Raw genomic sequence first — 9,685 nt, 5'->3', positions numbered from 1 at the left:
ACAGACAGTCTCTGCTGGTATGTATTTCATTAGATATGTTCTGTGTATAATGTCTTGTAGCTAGTCTCTGCAAAATGAACCATTGAACAAAACAAAGTCTCCAAAACAAGCTATATGACAACGTTTCTCCCTATTGATATGCAATTGCCAAGCACCATTCACATTGTTATATATGTTATATCTGTCATATAACAATCTATTCTTCTTATCTGTGTAACAATGAAGTCTATGTTTTGTGCTAGTTGTATGCATATGATATAAAAACAACCTTGAGCCCCTTCTAACTACTCCATGTATTTCTTTTACAATTGCAATAGAATGTCTTCTGCAAGATCTGCAACACTCCCTGAGCTGCTCTGATGAAGAGCTTAATGAAGCATCAGCAGACCAGAGAGCTCCTCTGGCTTCTCTGGATTGGAACATTCGCAATGCTCTCTTTTCTGAGAGATGGAGGGAAAAGAGACCATCTCTTCTTAATAGCATGTTGGCCAAGGAGAGCGTGGCAACAAATGGCTGCAGCCAATGTGGGAACAACTGCGCGGCTATTAGATGCAGAGATTGCCTTCCATGTCACTTTCTATGTGCTGAATGTGACATCAGCAGACACAGCAATGCCTCAGTCCTCCATAACAGGGATGCCATGTTTGCTGGCTTCTTCGAGCCATTGCCTCCAACCACCTGTGTTGTTGAAAAGGCACTTACAAACTGCGGTAAGTTACACACTGCTTTTTTCTGAGCTAGTTTTTGTCTGTGTCAGTAATTATGAATTAGTGTAACCTATGTGTAATGTCTTTCAGTGCGATTTTTGCCTATTGAGATGCCTGTCAGCATCTGTGGGTGTCCCCCAGAAGCACTCAGGGTGATCAAAGGGAAGGCAGTTGCTTTGGTCACAATAAATGGTAATTATGCAAAAGATTTCCTTTATCCAGTTTCAACAAAACTATGTCTTTCTATTCAACAACTCCAAGAACTTAATGTCTAAAAAAATGAGCTCATTATGGTTGTCATGCAAACCTTTTGGGGGGGAATGTCACTTATTTATTCATGCCATTTACAAATAACTTATTCATGATAGTTCCCATCAAGTCAGCAAGCTTTACTGAACCACTTGGATATACACTATATGGCACATGCTACATAACATTCCAACCTTGGTTGTAAATGTAAATATTACCTTGTAGGACGGTATGATCTCAACATGCCTGAGCTGACCTGCGAGGGATGCCAGGCAACTTGGACAGCAGGACTTGATGACCTGATAAATAGTGGATACTGGCCTGCCACCCTTCATTTTGTGACAATTTATGAGACAGACCTGTTTTATACATTTGAAGACATGAAGATGGCATCACCCGGGATGTCTTTTCAGGCATATCTAAGAATGCTTGAGAAGCGGACTGCTCGCTTTGGCCGTGTAAGTATTTCTTTCTTCATTCTGCAAGAGCATAAATATGTTTGTGTTTTGAAATGGAAAGGTCTTTGTTTAAAAAAAAAATTGTGCTTTTTCTTTTTTACATGGACTGGGAAGATCTCATCAGACAGCTTCCAAAAAAGCTTTTTTGAATGGGCTTCTGTACAATCTGAGGTTGACTCCACCTGCAAGGAGGAGAAATTCATCTGTCCTGCCTGTACCCCAGCAATGCTTGCTGTCTCGGTGGATGGAAACCGCAAGCATTACCGCTTCAAAAGTACAGCTAGGTATACACTAATGTACACACCCACACTGTTTAAATATCAAAATAGATAGTAATGTAACCTTTCGATTATGATTAAAAAGAGGTGTTTGAAGTGGGGTTGTATGAGGTACTTATCCATGGTCAGTCTGTTACCTACAGCAGGCAATGGTCACCCTCACCCATCCCCTGCCTGTATTGTGGAGAAGCAGAAAAATGTGTTTTAGCCACATATAAAAGGCCCACCTGGAAAAAAAAAACAATATCCGGTATTTTAGTTGAGGTTAGATCTAGAAATATGCAAGTTCTACTGTTGAGACAATGTAGTGGCAAGGAAAAGGGCTGTTTGAACACTACAGTGTACTGTAGGTAACACACTTACTATGGATAAGTACCTTATACCACCCCACTTTAGAATACTCAACTATCCTTTTAAACATTGAGGTCTTTTTATTTCTTGTTGGTTTTTTAGATCTCAGGAGCGGGCCATCTTTGACGGTGTCTTCATTGCAAAAGATGAAGATGTGACCAGATTTGTGGATCACATCCACAGCAAAAATAAACATGTAATAACAGACTTGCATTTCTATCTCAATATAACATTATAATTCATAGTCAGTCAGTAATCCCATGTATTATGATATCTACCTGTATACCTACTTGTTCTTGATCTGCCAACACTAATCTGTTCCTTGTCCCCTGAAAGAAATGTATAATTGTTCCCTGTAATGACTGTTGATGAGATTATTTGTCAATTATGATTTTCTACAATGTAGGTCGCTGGAAGGAGCAATTGTGGTGGGGAGTGGTCAGCTGCCAGAGAGACCTCCCAAAGATCAAGCAGTAAGGTGGATGAGACGGGACTGGAGCTGGCAGTGTGCAGGCATGGTGTCTTGCTGGCTGCCCTTAATATGTTTAGGGGTGAAATATTTGCATACCCTATGTTTTTGCAGCAGCTGCTGGCATCCAAACATGACGTCACCTTTTTTTGTATGGATGTTGTGTGCAAATATTGGCCATACCTGCAAAGAATAAGCACCAACTGTCCCGAGCTCCAGCCCCTTCAGAATATGAGGCCCTTCCTGTCGGTTGTACATGCTAAAGCGCATGACTTCAAATGTGAGGTTGGTATAATGCAGTACATTTTTATCAAATGACTTGCAATCCTATAAATGATGCATATAAATGTGTAATGTTTAACTATCATTTAACAGATTATTTAACATTTATATTGTTATAGTTATTGTTGTTAACGTGAACAGCCCTTAATTGATATATCTACTTTTGTCAAGGATATTATTTTTCACCTGTCTGTGTGTGTTTGTTGATTTTTGATTAGACTTTAATTGAATTAAAAGTGACTGTTGGGCATTGCTTGAGGTATTTGCTGTACTAAATTCCCTTGATGTTTATGTTTGGGTCCCTCTCTCCAGGTGAAATGGAGTGGCACAAACCAAGAAGGTGCTGGTAAAACACTAGGGGAGGAAGTAGAGCAATGTAATGCTTTCCTCTCCAGGATAGCAGTCACCACAAAGCATATGTCAAAAGCAGGTGCTATATAATTGTACCTCTGTGTCTATAGAATAAAAGACATTTATATTATTACAAGTGAATTTTTACAGAACTCATCTCTGTGTATTTGCAGGACGCAATGACATGCTGACACTCCTGGCCATAAGATGTAACCAGCAGAAATGTCAAAACCTGGCTACTGGACTTTCCCAGAGATACCATAAGGTAAATAGAAACAATATTATTTTGCAGCAATGGCACAGTGTAAGTCAATGAAACGCACATACAGTTTTGTGCACATAGGCTTGTGATACATGATAGTTACAACATTTGCATAATTTGAGTTGCATTTATTCACTGTACACGTTGTACTGACTTTTAGCTTATGGTAATGATTGTCATTTTAGACATCTAAAGCTCTCAATATCCAGATGGGGGACCTGGAAACCCTGAAAGCCCAGCATCAACTGGATGAACAAACTGTGGAAGAATTTGTGCAAGAAGTAAAAGAATGGGCAGATGGTAAGAACGTGAAACATTATCTGACATGGAGAAACATTTGTGTTGTTTGTGAAGTTGATGCTACCTGCAATCAATTGTTTCAGGAGAAACTGACCATCAAGGCACACCACAAGCTTTGTGTAAGAAGATTGAGGACCTCACAAGCAGCATCAAGACGAGAGCTCAACTCCTATATCGGAAAAATGGTATGTTAACACTTTAGGCCTTTTCAGATCACAGTCTGAAATGTCTCCAAACTCACTTCATAATTACAATGTTCATACAGTTCTAAAAAGTAATGTTTCGTGTGTTGGACTTCTCCAAACTAAATTGAGTTGTGTTGAGTTATTCTGTAGGTACATCTATTATGATCCATCTGTTTGGCAAATGTATTGTCATTTTGCTGTGACAGCTGTAACTTAAACAAGATCATGGACTTACTGTATTTAAAAGATATAATGTGGGTTTATTTTTTTTCATTGGTTTTCAGACAGCAACAAAGGTCGACATAGAATTCGCAGAAAAATAAAGCAACAGAAGACCACTTTGAAGGCCATGGTGGCAGAATACAACAGTCTCGTTCCACACGAGCAAGCAGTGTGCATGGATAGCATTCTGGACACAGAACATCCCTGGCCTTGGCAAATTACACAGAGTGGTATGCATTTCATGTACCATGCGTATTCTTTAGCAGTGAAAGAAGTATCATCATTTACTTAAAAGGATGTCTATTTACAAAGTAAAAAATACTGATACTACACTGTAAAAATACTCACAAGTAAAATATTGTTTCAGGTATAATCAGTAAAACAGTATACTTAAAGCATCTAAAAGTGAAGTTAAAAATTAATCATATTTTCCTCTGAGATGTAGTTGCAGTAGAAAAAAAGTAGCATCAAAATGCCAGTACTCAAATTTATACTTAAGCACAGTACTTTAGTGAATACACATTTCATCACTATTATTCTTACATTTAGGTGTTCCAGTGGACATATTTGCATTCAGACAAAGTATGCATATGTATGACAGAAATGATCTCTGAAGCTACATGCTATATACAGTGGTCTGAATTTTTCATATTGATGTATTACAGGCTCTGCTGATTTTAGCACAAAGAAAGAAGTCTTCGATAGGGTCATGGGTGTTCGAAGGCTTCAAGAGGAGAAGAAGATCCTTGTGAAAGAGATGAAGCAGCACTGGGAGTCTCTCAAAGCCCATGCCAGGGTCTTGTCTGAGTTGTCTCAGCATCAGAGCGAAGACACCATACAAAGTAAATGCGGCCTTGTACTTTAACTTTTTTTAATTTCCTGTGTTTCACAAAGTTATGTTTAAATTGTGAAAGACTTGTTCTTTACCTGGACAGTGACATATTTTATCCCTTCTTAAGGACATCTCACAGAGAAAGCCACAAAGGGTCACACCTGCCTCATCCTCAGAAAGCAGTGGGAAATGAGAGAGCTGCAGCGGCACATAAGAAAACACTACCTGCATGTGCTGTCATCAGCAGATGACATAATGGACACAATCGACAGTTCAGATGAGTTCGACATAAGCTCTGAAGATTCAGAGTCTGATGCAATGTAAAACAGGAAGAAGATGTGGTGCTCATGATCACAGTGCACCGTGTGCGACACATGGTCACACACAGCATGTGGCTTTTAAAAAGTAACCAATTTATGTGGTCATTGTCAGGATTAAGTTGGAGATGACAGTTGTAGTTTTTTGTATTTGGTTGTGAATGCTTTCATCACTTATATAAGGTTTGATTTTTCTACTGGGTTGTGGAGTCCTGGTTAATGTTGTATTACATCTTTACAACACAAACCACTGTCCTTTACGGTCTTATCTTTGATTCATGTTCAGGTTCAGAGTTCACAAAAGGCACAATAAAAACTACATTTCTGATTGAGTCCTTGAATGTTACCGCTGTTTTAGGTTAGACTTATTTTATCTGAGCAATTCCCACATGTGTTCAGAGTACATGAATTCAGTATATGGCAAGAGGAGAGATTCAGAGGAAGGACTAGTGACATGGGATTTTCAGCATCAAGTTTTCAATTACAGGAACAGTGTTTTAATGCAATTATTAGTATAACATCCAACTTTACACAGGTTGAATGATTTAGCAAACCACATTTCATAGTGATAAACTGTATATCAGATGAACTAGCCCACTCTTTCATCCCATCTATTAATCAGCCCAACTTCTTTCATCAACCAGATAGACATGTGTGTACACATCAGTGTTTATATAGGCTTAATCAACTAGCAAATACTAGTAAATATACAGACAAATAATCGTAGAGTAAAAACTACAATAATTCCTCTGAAGTGTATTGGTGTAAAAACATTTATGTAACATGTAACATGTAAAGAAAAGACTCAAGTAGTACCAGTATCTTGAAATTTGCCCTTAATCAGCAGTTCTTGCTAAAATCACTTTAATTACATTTCCCACCACTGACACATTATGGCAAGCACCCGATAGATTAAAATGACTATATTAGATTATGACCACATATATATATATATATATTACAACCCTCACACAGATAAGGCATGGTCCTGCCAATCTACAACTGCATGACCATAAGTAGATTTTTTGAGGATATGTGGGATATTAGAGGTGTTGAGAGTGCTGCCTGTTGAAGAATGATCTTTATTATTCTTTTTGTGGTGCATCACTTGACTGTATGCTCCATTAAATATGTTTTAGTGTTAGGCAACATGGGCCAAGTGAGTGCCCTGCCGTGGGGGTATGGGATGTTGGCATGTCCATGGCAAGGGGACCATTGTGTCATAATCTGCCTATGGGTAAAAAAAGGTCTACACTAGCCCAGATCCCAAATTATGAATGTGATTAGGAAAAACATCAATACCTTGAAGGTTTTTACCAAAAAAAACAAGCAAATAATCCAAAGATTTGAGTTCATCCAGGCTGGAGTCTCAAATGGTCTCAGAAACTACACCTGAAAGAGGCTGGCACCAAACAAAGGTGAGAATTAAACTTTATCCTAGAGCAAAATTAAAGACATTTTTGGAAAGGTCTTGACCTGGAGAGTAACATATATCAATTTGAAGGTTCTATATTATTCCTGCTTTGAGATATTGACCTTTGAACCTTAACCTCAGGGCATATTTGAAGGCTTATAATTACGGGACAAAAAGGGTTACAGACATGAGACCAACTGTTATAGAAAGGTGTTGACTTCAGCTATGTGACTATATTCATATAAATATAGTCACCAAGTGGGGGCACTGTCAAGTATGATCAAAATGAAATTTCACCAATTTAACAATTGCATATTTAAAATCTGATCACATAAACGCATTTTCCAGCCCTTAAAATCTACCAGTATACTCTTAATTTAATATTTACAACTTCCATTTTTAGGAAATGTACCATTAAAAAAAACTACAATTCCCTTGTGCCGCGCCATGCAGCTTGATACAAATTAGCACCATATTTGTAGTTCTTCCGGTTTGCAAAGTATTGTTGAGAATAGGGTCGTAAAAAGATATATCTAATGAATATATCAAACATTTAGTGCAGCCGAATTAGTAATTACACTCCATCTAGATGATTGATGTTAAAGAAAAGTAAAGATGTTGGCTTATGTCAGATATTCTTATTGTTATTCTATAAATGTGGATTTGGGTTAGCTAATTCTTCCGGTTTGTAAAGTAGGGTTGTAATATCATACATCTAATGAATATAACAAACATTTAGTGCAGCTAAATTACAAATTACACTTCATCTAGATGATTGATGTTAAGAAAAAGTAAAGATGATTCTTTCAGATAGAAATAAATACTGTTTCTTAAGTTTTTTTGATTTAAAGTGCAAGCGCCAAGAAGTGACGTCATTCACTGCGTCTTGTTCGCGGTACTTGGTAACGCGGGTACTGTCCTTGCGCGGGGAAGCACACGTTTAGAAAATCTGTTGTAGAAGTAAAAGGAGGCAGGTAAGAAACACAGTTAATGTTTTGAGTATGTACCTAAAAATGTAAACTATAAAACAATATACTTTTTTAGAGATGCAGCAATATTATTTTTGTACAGGTATAACACATTAAAAATGTTCAATGTAACATCAGTTTTGGTTAGCTAATGCATACTATGTTATAGGATGCACATTACTATGCACATTATGCTGGTCAATGGGAATTGTAACTTAGTTCTTTTTATGTGTCACACTCTTATTTGCTTTTCCATTCATCTTGCTCTCAAAGTCATGACGAAGCCCAAAGCAAGAAGCTGCCCCAATTGTGGAGCAAGCAACACTGCCAATCAGAAGACCTGTGCCAGCTGCTATGTTTGCCTCCTGCAAAAAAAGTCTTTCAAAGAAAAAGAAACGGCAGTGAGGACAGGCAACTGGGGTCAGAACACCCTAAAACATAGAAACGGTGCCAGAGTTGTGGCCTCAGCCCATGTAGCGGTAAGGAGTTCATCAGTTTTTCTTCTAATTCATTCATAATATTATTTTCATTATGAGTAGCTGTATTGAAAAATTTCAATATTATTGACTTTGATGTGTTGTGTGTGCGCATCAAATTTGAAGTCCATTGTATTCATTAAAGGTTGTTGACCATAATACAGCCATTTCATATGAGCCACCCCTAACCTTAAATGTAGCTAAGGTTCAAAATGAGTTGGCTCATTCTTGACATATGGGCTTGTGGTCCATATAGCATTTTTTTCTGACAGCAAATTTTCACCAATGAGGATAGAGCTAGGCCCGGTTCCAGAACCAAAGGACTTCAGGTGCATCTGAAATTAGTGGTGGTACACTAGTAGCTACAGTGCGAGCTGCCAACAGCTATTAAAGTAGAGTGGTGTTTGATGATCCAGTGTTGGGTCCCAGATAAACAGATCATGCTGGAACACAGACAAAAAAGTTGTAAACAGCAGTACGTTAAAACAGAGTGCCATTCATTTTCAGCAACAGTTTGCTTTACGAGTCTGAAGGACACCCATACCCTCAAACTCCAGTCCTCAGAGGAATCATGGCTGAATACTATGACCAGTGCAGTGCAAACACATTTGTATATCATTAATTACTAAACTATGTGACCATGTATGAGGTGAGATACATTAGAATTCCAAATAAAACAGTCTTTGCAAAATATTAAACTGAGGGTGCAATGCATGTGTTTGCACCTCCGAAGAACTAAACTAAAACGAAATGGAGGGAAAACTTGTTTTGGCCATGTCTGTCTCCTGAGCTTTATGGTATTTCAGACAGAAACTATAATAACAGAGACAGTGAACTCTCTGTTAACATAGCATTTGTTTCTCTCAATGCACAAGTGCTTCATCCCAGCGCTCCACAGAACCCTGTTCACACTTTTCTGTCAGAAAAAATGCTATATGTACACCCACTTACAGTTTATTAGAAAATTCTGAAAAAAACCCTTGAAAAAGATTATAGACATTAGCAAACACTGGTGCACACATAACGTTCAAATAAAGGGGAAAAATGGAACATGTCAGATTGTCAGTGTGTAATAATAATGCCATGTTAACATTGTGTGTAATTTATTGTGTATATTTCAGGTGAGCAAGCTTGCTGCCTTGGGCTACAACCCAATTTTGTTCATCGGGAAGAAGAAGAAGAAGGGGGTGAACACAGTAAATGCTGAAATGATCACCTACATGTGCCCTGGAGGGGACGGGCCTGTAAAACCCTTTTTAGAAAAGATGAGCACAGCATATGAGTACATTATTAAAAGTAAGGCAAACATCTGTTTTTATGATTTATGCTTTAGGATGTGCTGTCATTGTGAGTAATATTTATATATATATATTATTTCAGATTCTCAAAGGATGCAATTGCCAGAAGCTCCCAGCCCAACTCCAACTCCACAGTCTACCTGCTTTCCCTCCCAACCCTCTTCTCCTCCTCATCCTCCAGACCCTTCCACCTTTCTCCCATCTACTTCTCATCCCCAAATGGACCATGAGGAGGAGACTTACACCCTAACCCTCATCCCTGTCCA

The 9,685-nt window shown here is 38.2% G+C and overlaps 2 protein-coding genes across 2 annotated transcripts; both read left to right on the top strand.

Annotated features, from left to right (window-relative positions):
- Positions 1–279: 279 nt before the first annotated feature.
- LOC118336301 lies at positions 280–5,549 on the top strand. The gene is made up of 13 exons (XM_035672915.1): positions 280–710; positions 798–899; positions 1,182–1,414; positions 1,529–1,698; positions 2,146–2,239; positions 2,450–2,797; positions 3,107–3,224; positions 3,319–3,410; positions 3,593–3,707; positions 3,791–3,892; positions 4,177–4,344; positions 4,780–4,956; positions 5,074–5,549. Exons 1-13 carry the CDS (start codon positions 482–484, stop codon positions 5,268–5,270), a joined length of 2,145 nt encoding a protein of 714 aa, XP_035528808.1. The 5' UTR covers positions 280–481; the 3' UTR covers positions 5,271–5,549.
- A 2,202-nt stretch (positions 5,550–7,751) lies between these two features.
- On the top strand, positions 7,752–9,649 carry LOC118336559. The gene is made up of 3 exons (XM_035673226.1): positions 7,752–8,124; positions 9,219–9,417; positions 9,555–9,649. The coding sequence occupies exons 1-3, from the start codon at positions 7,816–7,818 to the stop codon at positions 9,647–9,649; spliced, it is 603 nt and encodes a 200-aa protein (XP_035529119.1). The 5' UTR covers positions 7,752–7,815.
- Positions 9,650–9,685: the final 36 nt, after the last annotated feature.

The sequence above is a fragment of the Morone saxatilis genome, unplaced genomic scaffold (assembly GCF_004916995.1).
Source record: "Morone saxatilis isolate NCDOM2014 unplaced genomic scaffold, NCSU_SB_2.0 Contig24, whole genome shotgun sequence".
NCBI classification, from domain to species: domain Eukaryota; kingdom Metazoa; phylum Chordata; class Actinopteri; family Moronidae; genus Morone; species Morone saxatilis.
The sequence above is the reverse complement of the archived record's forward strand: the minus strand, read 5'-3'. Positions and strand labels throughout refer to the sequence as shown.

Excerpts from the sequence above, each read along its gene's own strand:
- LOC118336559 (XM_035673226.1), top strand. The coding sequence starts at position 7,816 with ATGCACATTACTATGCACATTATGCTGGTCAATGGGAATTGTAACTTA. Across the intron at positions 8,125-9,218 it reads TGGCCTCAGCCCATGTAGCG|TGTAATTTATTGTGTATATT; the intron begins GTAAGGAGTTCA and ends GTTAACATTGTG. Across the intron at positions 9,418-9,554 it reads ATATGAGTACATTATTAAAA|TCTACCTGCTTTCCCTCCCA; the intron begins GTAAGGCAAACA and ends CCAACTCCACAG.
- LOC118336301 (XM_035672915.1), top strand. The coding sequence starts at position 482 with ATGTTGGCCAAGGAGAGCGTGGCAACAAATGGCTGCAGCCAATGTGGG. Across the intron at positions 3,411-3,592 it reads TTTCCCAGAGATACCATAAG|ACATCTAAAGCTCTCAATAT; the intron begins GTAAATAGAAAC and ends TTGTCATTTTAG. Across the intron at positions 4,345-4,779 it reads TTGGCAAATTACACAGAGTG|GCTCTGCTGATTTTAGCACA; the intron begins GTATGCATTTCA and ends GATGTATTACAG.